This window comes from Microcaecilia unicolor, chromosome 6 (assembly GCF_901765095.1).
Source record: "Microcaecilia unicolor chromosome 6, aMicUni1.1, whole genome shotgun sequence".
Taxonomy (NCBI): domain Eukaryota; kingdom Metazoa; phylum Chordata; class Amphibia; order Gymnophiona; family Siphonopidae; genus Microcaecilia; species Microcaecilia unicolor.
This window is the reverse complement of record NC_044036.1, coordinates 61,222,837-61,237,779: the sequence shown is the minus strand read 5'-3', so window position 1 is coordinate 61,237,779 and position 14,943 is coordinate 61,222,837. Positions and strand designations below refer to the sequence as shown.

Genomic DNA, 14,943 nt, shown 5'->3' with positions numbered 1-14,943 from the left:
TTTTATACAATAAAGCGTCTTTTGGTATCCTAAGTTGTTTTTTCCTCACTTTTTTTTGGTTTTATAACTCACGGTATCGTGAGGGTTTTTACCTCCTTTTTTTTTTTTTGCTTTATTGGACTATTTACACCAACCATTTTGTCCCTTCTTCCCCCAAATCATCATATATTGTCTTTGGTGCCAATGATCTAAATCTGCCTCTGTATTTGGGTTCAGAGAGATTGGGATCAGGCAAGTAGGTGCCTCTTCTGGGTGTAGTTTATTAAGAGAACATAGGTATCTACATTGTCTTTGTAAAATAGCCTCCTAAACCCTGAAGAAATCATAGCTAAACTGCACCACATCCATTTATACCTGTTTGGGACTACATGTATTAGTATGCACATATATGCCTTTTTTGTTTTTTTTATAAACTGTGTGCTTACTTTGCAATTCTACCCCTGATATGCCTACACATGAGATCATGTAAATACATATACCTTATTACCATGCACAATTTAATATGTGTATACTGCTGGGCAGCTTTATAACCACCCTCTTCTGTTGGTAAAATAGGTCTTACCAGCAGAAAAAAAAATCTATATGCCTTTTCTGAAGTTGCTACTTATATGTGTACGTAGATTTGCATACTAAAACCATCTTTCTAGACAAGTAAAAATGGGGCCTGATCCTCCTAAAATCACCCTGTCACTGTGCTTAAGCTAGTCTGGTGAAAACAAATCATTTTGCAAAAAACATAGCATCAGTGTCACACGACTGGCTTCTAGTCCCATATCATATTCAGCACAAATACTTGACAATAACTCAAAGTCCTTCATTCAGGGGTCCTGTCTTATCTTTCTTCTCTTATTGTCCCCTAGTAGTCACTGTGTAACCCCCTGTTCTACTGGCAACCAGTTGTCAACCCCCCCCCCCCCCCAATCAGTTGTTCCAGACTTAACTCCACATGTCTCTCTGCATTCTTTTATATTGAACCCTCCCTTTGGAATTCCCTTCCACCAAATCTTAGAGCTGAGAAATCATACCCCAAGTTTTAAAATCATACCCTAAGTTTTCTGTCATCTTTGAAGACTTATCTATTCTCCCTAGCTTTTGGCAGGGACATCTGATCATTTTGCCTGGAACCAGTCGGCACAGCTTCCTTTCCTCTTTTCTGTTTCTTCTTCCTCATCTTCTGCTTTCTCTTTGTCTGTTTCTAGTTGTAGTTCTTTCTGATTGTTTTTAGAACCTTTGTGAATCGCTTTGATTTGCTTGATATCAAGTTTAATACAACATAAAATTAGACTTGTATTCTTTTTCTGTCTGTATCTATATTTCAGCATAGCTGACTCATGCTACTCTTACTTTTGGCTGGCCACACGGCTCATTGACAGTGCTGTACATTGCCAAGTAGAGGGGCTCGAGTTCAATTCCTGGCTCAGCTTTTCTGCTTCTTCAGTTGGCTGAGGATGTTGGAGAGGAAATTGTAGTTATGCAATGCTAATACCCAGTGGCTGTATATAGGGCTCATAATTGTAGGGTTTTAGGAGTCCTGCTCCATGGCCTCCACTACTGTAGTGACTATACAGTAAATCTGGGAGAGATGGGGAATATAGAGTAGAGAAAAATACATCCATGGGTAATTGCAAATAAAGCTCTTGGGACCAGTTCGCAGCCCTGGTTCTGGATTGAGCTGAATGTAGAAAAGAGTAAGAGGAATCTACCAAGTCAAAAAAAACCCTATGTTTTTATACTTCCAAGGCACATTTTGAGTTTCACACAGCATATCTAACAAAGGAACTCAGTTTCACACAGCATATCTAACAAAATATTAAATGCTTTGCTCTGTTCTTGAAACCAAATCTGATCTAGTCCCAGAAACAGGTAAACTCAGTGCAGTTTCATTATCTTTAGATGTGCATGTTAAAAGCAAACACACACACAATTACAGTTCAGCTGCATGAAATCTTCCCTTCCATGCCTCCAGTTATTACAAAGAATACAGTGATGTTTTAATAGTATCCTGTCTGGCAGTAATTAGTACATTACTGATTACCACAACTATTGGACTGTCAGCCAGTATAGCAAAACAGCCAGTTTCCTTTTATAACCTATTGTTAGAGATTTGAATACAAATTTTACCTCAAACTTTATAAAGCAAAAGCTACTCTGTATTAGATTTTAAAAAGAACTAGTAGAACAGCAGGTGCTGAGCAAATTCCACTCTTCCCATCATTTCTCCTTGTGACTTTGGACAAATCACTTCACCTTCCACCAACATAGGTACAAACAGATTTGACTCTGAAATGCCAAATAATTAAAAACTACAGTGGCTGTATGAGACAAGAAACTATGATATAATTGTTATAGGAAAAGAAGTGACAAATAACGAATAAGAAAAATCTATTTTCTGATGTACAAAGGCATTATGTTTTCACCACATGGTTTTCTCCCCATCTCTGTCTCTCCTCACAGGTAGATGCAAACACATGCCCACAATATTTTATGTATAAAATCCTGGACAGCTCAGAACAAAATGACTGAATTCTAACCATGTCTGACTGAGCAATATGGATGTATTGTCCCCTTTCCTGACACACTAGGTTCATCATTAAATCACTGCAATCATGGGATACAAAGCACAGGGTGTACATTTTTTTTTTATGCATGACAGTAATATACAAAGTTCTAAAACTTGGGGCTTATTCCTCCAAATCTTCCTTAATTCTACTGCAGTTTTAAAGGAAATGTCAGAAGATATCCTGTTGTTCAGGCAGGGTGAGAAAACCCCAGTTAATTATCTTTAAACAATTGTGTTCCACTGATCGATTTCCATATGGCAATTACCATTATTTCCAGACTGAAAATTCTGAACAGCAGCCCAGGACATTTTAGGGGTAATTTTATGTTGTATTTTTCACATACGTGTGACAACGAGATTTAATTCTCAAGTTCAAGACTTGACATGGACCGTGTTTCAGCCACTAGGCCTGCATCAGGAGTCTGAAGCTGTAAGACAGATATCACACTTCTGTCAATACTGTGTACAGCAATATTGTGTACACTCCTTTCTGTATATCAATGAGACTCCAATGCTGGCAGCAGTCATCCAGTAACAGTGTCGGATAACTTGCAAATGTAAGACAGATATCACACTTCTGTCAGTATTGTGTACAACAAACCACTCCTGGATATCAATGAGACTCCAATGCTGGCAGCAGTCATCCAGTAACAGTGTCGGATAACTTGCAAATGTAAGACAGATATCACACTTCTGTCAGAATTGTGTACAACAAACCACTCCTTCTGGATATCAATGAGACCTCGATGCTACCGGCACTCATCCAGTAACATCATCAGATAACACGCAAATGACACACGATTAATACACAATGGATTGCTTCACATGGAGAACTGTACCTACAGTTTTATAAATACTCTATTAATAGTATAACTTATCAGAATATTTACAAGGCAGATGAGCAGAACTCAAAGGGAGACTTTTCATTATAACAGAAGAGAAAGTACTTCTGGTCCTGAGGATTGTATTGGTTACCTGTAGAGGCCCGTATCCAATTCAAGCAGTGTGTGAATGTTCATCTGAAAATGATATTTTGTTCTACTTTTGCCTTCTTGGCTGCTTGTACATGGAATTGTTTACTGATCCAGTTCAGGATACTGACTGGTTCTCATTTATTTAGGAAACTTTTAAAAACCTCTTTGTTTAAGAAATTTTTGGTATCTTAATCAGTTTTTTAAAGGAATTATTATCATGCTACTGTAATTCTCCATGATTTGTACTGGATTTCATAAACCGTAATCCAGAACCTTGAGGTGGTTGCAGTGGCATTCCTAGGGGCACTGACACCAGGGGTGGATCGCCGATGTGCCCTGCCCCCCCCCAGGTGCAGCGCCCCCCCACGGCGAAAGACCCCCCGCCGGGTGCACGCCGGTGGGGGGGGGGGGGGTGCCGCGCACCTGTCGGCTCTTCATTTCCATGCTCCCTCTGCCCCGGAACAGGAAGTAACCTGTTCCGGGGCAGAGGGAGCATGAAAACAAAGAGCCAACAGGCGCGCGGCACCCCCCCCCCCCACCGGCGTGCAGCTGGGGCGGACCGCCCCCACCCTTGGTACGCCACTGGGTGGTTGTAGACTACAAGACTTCACAGAAGTCTTGCAAGGCTACCGCCACTTGAAGTCTCGGCATGGATGGGAGGGAGAGAAGGGGGCAAGCTGCTTGTGGATGGGAGGGAAGGGAGAGGAGAGGGGGACATGCTGTACATGGATGGAAGGGAAAAGGGGGAAATACAGCACATGGATAGAAGGGGATGGAGAGGAGAGGGGGACATGCTGCTCATGGATGTTTGCTTTTTTTGAAATGTACATCTTTTCTAATTTTGTTTCTAGACTACGAAAGAAAATGCATTTCTGCTACTTTTACCAATATTTTAACTGCTTACAGAATCTGGTTTTCTTGGATCAATGTGACTGTGCAGTGGGGGGTGGGGCAGGGCCAGGGGCTGGCTGGGGCAGCATTTTATTTTTTTTTGTCCTCTTTTATTGTCTTTGGAAATATGGTAATCCTAAGTAGTACATATACAATTATTAGCCAAGCAGACTTGCGAAAGTCTTGGGAGAGCAAGGAATAGCTCCATCCTTTGAGATCTGCCAGGTACCTCCCACTGGCCTGGAGTACTCATTCTCACAGAAAAGATGCTGAGTTTGATGGAATTTTGATTTGACTCCACATGGCTTATGTTAAAACTTAAAATCAGCTGGTCTTCTGGAAAGCTGTGAGAATTCCCTTTTCTGCATGCTATTTTAAGGGAAAAAAATCCCCCAGAGATACAAGTCATCTATTAACCAGCATCGCTGCATTGGGATTAACCTAACCGCTTTCTTCTTCTTTCTTTAGCATTTATATAGTACCTCATGTCTGTACACTTAAATTATGTAGAGCTGTAATAAGCCACTGTCTCAGAGACTCTGCAAGATAAAATGAGTTTCCCAATGTCACAATAAATATCAGTGACAGAAACAGGATTACAGCCAAGTTTTCTTGGTTCCCAGTCCATAAGTCAAACCAAAAGTTCTGTCTGTTAACTAAGAATTCTTACCTTTCTCTGGTAAATAGCAATCCAGTCTGTAGTAGCAAACCACTTGTGGTTCTTTATGTCATTTACACCGTTCTTCAGATTTCCATATCGTTTAGTTAAGTCTACCTGAAGTAAATTCCTTAATAGGTCTTTTAGATCTGAACTGAAGTGAGATGGGAATCGTACCTACATGAAGATATACACAAGCACTGCATATTCATTTGCTTTCTTTGATTGGAAACAAAGGGTTATAATCATATGAACATGACTCCATACTGCAGTTTCTAATATTATGGTTTTTTTTTAAGTATGCTCAATAGCCCAGTTTGCACACATCTGCTAATCTTAGAGCTTTACGATAAATAATTTGAAAGGGCAAGTCCTTAATCAAGCTTTATTCTCTAGGTCAGAGGTGTCAAACTACAATCTTGGAGAGCCATAAACCAGCCTGGACTGCAGGATTTCATTAATGAATAGTCACGAGTTATATTTACATATACCCCCTAATTCTATAAACTTGCATGCTCAAATTTGTGACTGACATACAAGTTTGTGAGTGCAAATTATAGAATACGGTCAGTCGCGCATATAACTACAATTAACAGCCAATTACTGGCTATAATTGGCACCAAATAGCATTTACACACATGACTGCCTTTAGTCGCTTTTCTGTAAGTTGCATGCTCATGTTTCAGAACGTGCAACTTCAATGGAGATGTGGACCCGGGACGGGTATGGGCAGGTTGGGGGTGTCAGGCAGTTATGCACTCAAGTTATAGAATACTATCATTTATGCGCTTGGCTGCCTAAAGTTAGGCGCAAGCATTTACAACAACCATTGAGATGGTTTAAGTGCTCGCACCTAAAGTTAGGCACATAAATGCAGAATTACGCTAGTATTTTAAAAGAGCAGTTGCACACAAACTTATGTGCATAGTTATAGAATATGGCCCAGTGCGCGTAAATCTACATGCAGGGAATTACACCACATTTTCGTTGGTGTAAATGGATGTGCCTACTTTTAGGTGTTATCAACTAAGCGTATTCTGTAAACTACGCCTAAATCTAGGCGCCACTTATAGAATACGTTTAGGCAGAAATGTTTCCCACACTGATTTTTTTTAGGCACCTTACATAGAATCTGGCCCCATATGTGCCAAGTTTATAGAATAGCACCTTGCACTTACATGCGTAACTGGCAGCTGTTCTGTAAACTTGGTGCAGAAATTGGTGCAGTATGTATGGAAAACAACATTTGAACATTCTACATTTATTTTCCAATCCTACCAAAACACTCATGTTGGTGAAATGTGTTTCCTAAACATTAATAAAAGTGCACATATTGTGAAAGCACTCAATTTTTGCCACTTTGGGAAGGGGAGGGCATTCTACATGAATAAGCAAGTTTTTAATCAAATAAAAGCAACTGAAAAGTGCCCTAATTCTGTATGTTGTTTCTAGGAAACAATATGATATTTTTTTTTTACATATCTGCTGCAGAAAGAATGCACCTAAAAAATATTTTGAACACAAAGCAATACTTTTATGTGGACTATTTACTACTGCAACAAAGGAGAGGGAATCCAAGGTACAGAAAAGAAACAACAATGCAAAATGGGCCTCCAAGACTGGATTTGTAGCCAAAGTTTAAAGAGGGGACCTGACACGAGCTGTGTTTCGGCAGAACGCCTGCGTTATGGTTCATCAATTTCAGTAACACAGTCAGGGGTGGTGGGTGTATTCTTTCTGTGTCAGGAGGCAATACCACCACACAAAAAAGTGAGAGCAATGCGGCCTGTTCTTTCAAAATGTTAAAAACACACTGCCAAAGCTCGAGAGCCTGAAACGGAGAGTCTCTCTGTCACAGGCTACATTGCTGTCACTTTTTTTTTTTTTGTTTGCACCAGCCTTAGAACTATAAATTTACTAAGCATTTGAGATAGTGCCTTATGTCTTGAGGCCGAAAATTGCTGAACAAGTGAAGAAGATTCCCTCTCCAAAGCTCTACAGCTTCAGCTCAGCACTGAGTCTTGATGCAGAGGCACATATTTCAGTGCCATACTACATGGTGCTAGAACAGAAGCTTTCAGGACCAGTTTCATTAGCACTACCATCAGAATTAACATGCTAAGTGCCTGTGCCTATATCAACCAGGTGTAAAGAGAGCTTTAAGGATTCTCTTACTGACGGGAAACCTGGAAGTAAGGGAGGGACATCCAAGTAAGTACAGTTGTGGCCGAGTGGTTAGAGCAGTGGTCTTGTAATCCAGAGGTGGTGAGTTCAAATCCTAATAGTTTTGTTAAAAAAAAAAAAAAAAAAAAAGGACGAGCACTTGGATTTTTTTCCACTTTTTTAAGTTGTATGAAGTCTTTATTGAACATCTATATAAATAAAATCCCCCCTCAGAGTTCTGAAGCTCACTCCATCTGTGGCTGTGAAGCCCTGAACTCCTGTCCTCCTGGTAGGCTAGGCTACTATTGGGACTACTCACCCTCAGTACTCAGCCACGCCCATCTGCTCCCTATAAAACGCACCCTCAACGTTCTATTGGCTTCTGACGTCACTGAAGCCAAGGTTCGTATGTTCGAAGCTCTGAAGCCTCGAAAAACACAGTCTCTGGGCCCCGCCCTCGCGTCAAACGTTATGACGTTGAGGGCGGAGGCGGAGCAATTCACCGCCCTCGCGTCAAACGTTATGACGTTGAGGGCGGAGGAGGAGCAATTCACCATCGACGACGGGTGGGGGGGGGGGCCACACGAAAAACAACTCATACAACGCACCTCCGTTCAGAACCATCTCAGACTGCCAGGTCCCTGCAGCCGCTCAGCCTCTCTCCTTACATCACTGCCCCTGGAGAAAACCCCGGAGAAGCACAGCCAACGACGTCAAAGGGGAGAGGAGGAGCAGCTGCACAGACGACCAATGTGAGATGACTAAAACAAGTTCCCTAACACTCAAAAAAACTAGCGCTTGCATGCTGATGCAGCAAAGGTGTCAAAGGTATGTCCTCAAGAACAAGACGCTGAGACCGCCTGTCAGCCTGATCTCCTTTTGATGAAACTCAGGATTTCTACGAAAAGGTGAAAATGCAGCCTGAACACTGACAACATCGCAAAACAATACACTTAATTCATCTCGAGGGCACCATACGTCTTTCTTTTTACTGTTAGCAACTCCACGAAAATGTCCTCACACGATCATTAATCTGCCTTCTGGCACGAGCCACCAATTAAAAAAAAACACTAAACAGTAGCTACGATCGGGCTAGGAGAGAGGCAGGTCTTTTTCATTGTTGTTGCTGCTGCTTTTCAACACTCAAGCGACGCAGACAGGCTGGGTGATGGTGTCAGCAGACAGGCTGTCCCGAGACCACAGATACGATCAACAGCAGCACACATCACAGAAGGCAGGTCAGAGAAGTTTCTCACAAGGAGTTGATGCCTGGCTGCACCTCAGTAACATCACATGTGGCACACAGAACAAGGAGAGTGGCAGACTCCCTCAAATACAACCCCCCCTCCCACAGCTGCCTCTCACTGCATATCTAACATCCAAACTAACCTCTCTCTCACTCTCTCTAGAACACACACACACAAGGGACAGGGAGGAGATGAGAGGGGAGGAAAAAAACCCCATCAGTACACACTCCCTTTCACTATCTCACTATCTCCCTCTCTCTTAACTGCCTATAACTGAGAAATGGCTCAAATGGTTGTGTTCTGCTATGGAACATTTTGCTGCTGTCTTCCCATTTTGAACCCTAGCCTTGCACACTCTCTTTCACAGACACACATACATATACACACTCTCACTCTCTCACTTAAATCACTCTCACAGTCTCTCTTTCACACAGACACACACACACTTTCACTGTCTCTCTCTTCAACACACTCACTCTCACACACACATACACTATCTCTGACTCTCTCTCTCTCTCTCACACACACATATTCACATTCTCATTACACTTGAGAAATAAAAACAAAATAAACCGTTGTATTCAGACACACACACACAAGGGACACGGAGGAGATGAGAGGGGAGGAAAAAAAACACCACATGCACACTCTCTCTCACTCTCAACTGCCTATAAGGAGCAACTGACCCTCCACTGTCACAGGGACTATTAGCATCTCTCTCTCTCTCACACACACACACACGGGACACGGAGGGGATGGAAAAAAAAAAAGAATCATTGGGTATGGAGGGGACGGCAGGGGAGATAAAGTAACAACTGGCTCAAATGGTTGTGCTCTGCTATGCAAACTTTTGCTGCTGTCTCTTCATTTTGACACTAGCCTCGCATATTCTCTTTCACACAGACACGCGCACACACACACACACACACATATACACACTCTCTCACACAGACACACATACACACTTTCTCTGTCTCATACATACACAGACACAAATACATATACACACTCTCACTCTCTCTCTTAACTCACTCTCAGTCACACTTTCACACAGACACACACACACACACTTTCACTGTCTCTGTCTTCCACATACTCACTCTCACACACACACCGCTGGAGTGGGGGCAGGGGAGCGAGGAGAATCGCTGGGTGGCTACAGGGGGGAAAGGGGACAGAGGAGAATCGCTGGGTGCCTGGAAGGGGAGCAGGGGAGATAGAACAATCGCTGAGTGGCTGGAAAGGGGGGCAGGGGACACAGGAGACAGTCTCACTCTCTCTCTCACACACACACACTCACACATTCATTCTATCTCTCTCTCTCACACACACACAGTCACTGTCAAACACATTCACTCCGAGGAAAACCTTGCTAGCGCCCGTTTCATTTCTGTCAGAAACGGGCCTTTTTTACTAGTTTATCAATAAAGTGACAAGCACTTGGGCGGTTTTTCGGGTGTAGAACGGCCATAATGGCCGTCCATGATGAGCACTTGGCCATTTTAGCCCCCCCCCACCCCCGATTTTTTTTTTTTTACATTTTAATAATTTTTCCAATGCCGCGCAGCCCCAACGAGACGTACAGACCTCTCATTAGATTTTCCACTGTTTTCCAGCGTTAAGGCAATCGGAAAAGGTTAGTGCATCTCATTACAATAGGGTTTCTACACGATTTGCTCATCTGCATTCTGCTTTCGTTAGCTGCTACCGTTGTCGGAAAAAAGTGTTTAGTGCATGCCAGGGTTTACTACTTGCTCGTTAATGGCTTAAGGGCTCGTTAAGTTTAGTGCATCTGGCCCTGAGTTCTTTCTCAAAGCATGCTAGGGCTAAATCAGGAGGGTTCTCAAAAGAAGACCAGTTCTTGTGGGTAGCCAAAGAGGAGGTACTAATGGCAATGGTACAGACCTCAGGAAACTTGCTGTTCAGTCTCAAGTCAGGAGGCTGAACTCACTTCCAGACAAAGCCACCTGGGAGGGGAATGGCAGCTCTGTGTTGACTCTCCACAGATCCAAATTTGACTCTAAGGAACCCTTCTGATGGGCTGAATGAAAAGAGTAGGAAAGTTCTCTGCTCCTGGGTCTTTTCATAGATCTGACTCCAATGACCCTCTTCTTAATACTGAAGGATTGTCATGGTTTACAGGAGCAGCTCTTTGTTACTTCAATAACCAATGTCCTCAGTTCTGATGACACTACATCAGACTTCAAAGTGTTCCAGAAGATGACAAGTAGGTACAATCTTCAGCGTTTGTTTGGTTCTAGACAACACCTTTGAGCACATGCTGAAGTCAATGTCATGCTCTAAACCAGACAGCACATACAGTTGATTCAACTGTTAGTTGTAGACATCTTGCAATTATAGTACAGGCATCTTTTGACACCATTAGTTTTCTCTCTCTGCCATTGTTAAACAATTTTTTTTTTAAAGGATGCAGCAAAATCAAAATCTGAAATGGCAAAAAACTAACTGTGAACAATTAAGACTATAATCAAAGTTGCAGCAGAAACTTGGGATATAGTGGCACTCAACAAAAGAAGACAATAAAAACATGTAACAGAGCCTAAAATGACCAAGGCAACTGCAGAGGCCTAATCACACTGACATTTTTCTCCAAGGATAAGCAGGATGCTAATTTTCATACTAATTGGTGATGTCACCACCCAGGACCAACTCAGTCCTGTTTATTCTGAGGCGCAATTGAATGTGTTTTACTGCTCATCCCCAGAGCTTGTGTTAAATCATTTTTCTCCATTGCAGTTTGCAATGTTTCTCTGTTTGCCTTCTTGTGTAAGACCCTCACACAGGGCTAATATTACCTTCCTTGATATCAAGCATTGATAGTGGTCGCTGGGATCAGGCATCCTCCAATCCCTTCCTTAGGGTTAGGAAGCTTTCATCATCATCCTTGTTGACCCCAAGGGACTCAGATGCCAAGCATCGAGCAGAGGCCAAGAAGCATCTGCATCAATCCCTTTCAAAGCACCCCCAAAGTGAGGGCTGCTCACCTTCCCGGGAACCAGATGAGACATGACAGCCTCCATTAAGCCCAGACCAGGTCACAGATACCTCCCTGACATTAAGGACATGACCACTCTGGCCAAGACCCAATCTTCATCAATGGCAGCCCTTGAGGAGCAGCTTAGGACCATGCTTGAGGAGCAGATTAAGTGCCTATTTGACTGGCAGGAGGCTAGGGCATCAAGGGCATCGGTGCAGGCTCCTCAGAAGCTCCAACCTATCTTTGAGGCCCATGCACTGTCTGCAGAGAGCACAACTGATGCTGAGGCCTCAAAGGACCTCAGAGCTACTGTTCACCAAACAGGTGTTGATTTCCAGCCACTTTTGAGGGAGGTGGAGCCTCCTCAGAGAACCAAGGATCCCTGGTAGCTTGACACCCCAATCCTAGGACTCAGTCATGCCAGGCAGGCAGAGATTCAGACATCTCAGGGGAGTACTTTTATGAGTCTGATTCTGACAACTCCTGGGTATCTGTGGAAGCACCAGAGGGCCTTCTGGAGAAGGGGATCCTTTAGTCTACCCTCAGACTCCTCTCCTCTACATGAAAGGAGAAAGTCCCCTCTAGAGGCGCTCTCCTTTTTATATGGGAAATCATTAAGTCTGTCCCAATTGATTTAGAAACGGAGAATAAGCCCAGGGCTGAAACACTGGAAATTCTCTGGTTTGATGCCTTCTCCTCCCCTCCCACCTCTACCCCAAGGAAGTTGTGACAGTGCCCATGCACAGAATCCTTAAGGTAGTACAGATGAAGCAATGGGAAAAACCCGTCTCTGTACAGCAAGTCAATAAGGTGGTCAGCTCTATGGATAGAGTCCAAACAACTCTGGGATTCAAGAAGCTCCTGCTTCCTCACCATTTCATGTTTATTAAAAACTTTTGAGGCCGCATATACCAAACAAATGGATCTAAGCACTGGTCGAATCCGCTCTCAAAAGAGCCAAGACTCATGTCTTGGTGCCCCCTGGGGAGAGAGGCTAAGAGACCTTGGAATTTTTGGAGAAAAACATTTTTCAGTATGCTATCACTGTAGTCAAGACTTCTTTAACAATACATATGGATGGACAATTAAGTATTATTGTGCCATAAGATAGATGCCAAAATGAATTAAAAATGTTAGGCATTAAGGGGTCCTTTTACTAAGCTGCAAGAAAAAGGGCCCTGAGGTAGCGGCAGGGGCCTTTTTACTGCAGTGGGTAAAATGCCTCCCCAAAAAATGGCAATGTGGTAAGATAAGACTTATGTGGCCATGCGGCAGGGAGCACTTACTGCCACCCACTGAGGTGTCGGTAAGGGCTCCCGCAGTAACCCAGTGGAGGGCTCCTGCAGTAACCGGGCAGTGTGCGGCGATGCTCAATTACTGCCGGGTTAGCAGCATGCTATATTAAAAAGATTTTTTATGGCATGCCTGAAATGGCGCACCCTGGAGCCAAAACTACTATCAGCGACCGTGTTGGGCCAGCAGTAGTTCCGGGATAGCATGCGGTAAGTCTGCGTTGGGCTTACCGCCTCATTGTAAAAAGCCCCCTAAGTGCTATAAGCGCACCTGAGTACCCATGCCTTTACAGAACAGAGCTTAAGCTGGCAAGCACATATACCTGGTCTATGGCAGATGTAAATCCCTACGCCTAAATGTTGCATTTTAGCCGATGACATACTATTTTATAAGTTACATGCATAAATGTGGGACCCACCCATGCCCCCTCCCCCCACATATACACCCCTGCAAATATGCACTAGGGGGTAGATTCAATAAATAGTGCCCAAAGTTAGGCGCTGGGATGATCCGCACTGTTGGTATTCTATAAAGGATGTTCTGCGCTGAGCATCCTTTATAGAGTAGTAACTTATTGCACATTTTTTGTCTAACTTTGGACACAAGCTTTTATGCCTTCCAAAGGCTGGTGTAAATGCTCACGCCCAACTGATGACAGTTACATACACAAATGCAGGTATTCAAATATCTGGGAATGCCCCTGACCTGCCTATGCCCCTCCCATGGCCACGCTCCCTTTGGAGTTGCTCTCTATGGAATGAGGCAGATCCATAGGTAACTCCTAATTACAGCCAAGTGCTTATTAGCTCCAGTAACTGATTGTCAGCACAACTGACTAACTGGTTTATGTACCAATCCACACCCAAATTTGGGCAACCTATACAGCATGCAGGGGTAAAAGCATTGTGTATACAATTTGCAGAATTGTGCTTAGCTGATCACTTACAAGCATGAGTGATTCAGTTATGTGTGTAAGTGCTGTTATTCTATAACCTTAGCGCACAAATGGCACTAACAATATAGAATGAGGGGGATGCTGTATAAAATCGCAGAAAATGAACTATGCATAAAACGCGAGACACAGAAATGCAACAACACAAAAAAAACCAACCACTTAGGAATATGTCATTGCTCACCTTTCCAGAAACAATCTTTTCATATATTTGAATTGGTTGATCTGCAAAAAATGGAGGATAACCAGCTGCCATTTCATAGATTAATACTCCTAACGCCCACCAATCCACAGCTTTGTTGTAGCCCTTTAAAACAATGAGAGGAAGCAGCAATATTAATCACAAGGAATTTAGAATAAATATTATTTAAGCTCTTTAGTTCATTGTAGTTAATTTTCTGAAATGATGTAGTATGCTACACCTATAATTAACCTACAGTTCCTCACGTGAGTAATGGTGGTTTTATGGCAATACATTTTACTGAAAACAAATGCTTTATTCTTTTCATTTCTGATTTGGCATCTTTAGTCCAAAGTTTACTTATTGAATTTTGAGGAATTAATTTCAAGAAGCATTTCCTATTCATGTGCTTTATTATATTTTGATGTAAGAGCCCTACACTAAAGAGCTTAATAGCTGATGCCAACTTGAAATAACTACAAATTAAAAATAAAGGTAGTTAAAAAATAAATGAAAACAAAAAGGTGATGTGCAGCAGCTAAAGAATCACTCCAGGCCAGGGCAACTGTGCGTTACCGCCACGGTCCTGCTCCATTTTGCTGTGTATCATGCTAATTTCAGGCTTTCTCCAATACTCAGCCCCTTCAGTGCCATAGGAAGCAGAGAACAAACTTGCCCAACATCAAAATTGAATGAGTCTGTTTTTGCAACCCAAGGCACCCTAGACCTAGCACAGATCTTCAGACGTTCCTAGCTTCTTCGGTGCTTAAAGAGCTGTACTAACTATAGTAGAAAAGAAAATTTCTACTAAAAATAAAGTAAAACAGTGGTAATTCAAAAACAACATGGTTCTTCAAAAACTTTTTTCTTTTATACAGTTTCTTTATACAAGGTTTATTGAATGTAATATTTCTGGATTTTGCTAAAATATTTTTCCATGTTTATAAAATTTTACAAATGTAACAAAATTAGTAATAAGAACAGTACAAAAGGTACAGTATTTCAAACAGTGCCAATAACTAAAAT

General features: G+C 42.4%; 1 protein-coding gene across 3 annotated transcripts in view; it reads right to left on the bottom strand.

Moving 5' to 3' along the window:
- The window catches only part of PRKACB (protein kinase cAMP-activated catalytic subunit beta), a 298,573-nt gene that overhangs the window by 11,333 nt on the left and 272,297 nt on the right, over positions 1–14,943 (bottom strand). For all 3 annotated transcript variants that reach the window (XM_030205781.1, XM_030205780.1, XM_030205782.1), the window contains exons 8-9: positions 13,921–14,043; positions 5,096–5,260 (exon numbers count right to left, since the gene is read on the bottom strand). In XM_030205781.1, coding sequence (XP_030061641.1) covers positions 5,096–5,260; positions 13,921–14,043 — 288 coding nt within the window. The remainder of the gene's footprint in view (positions 1–5,095; positions 5,261–13,920; positions 14,044–14,943) is intronic.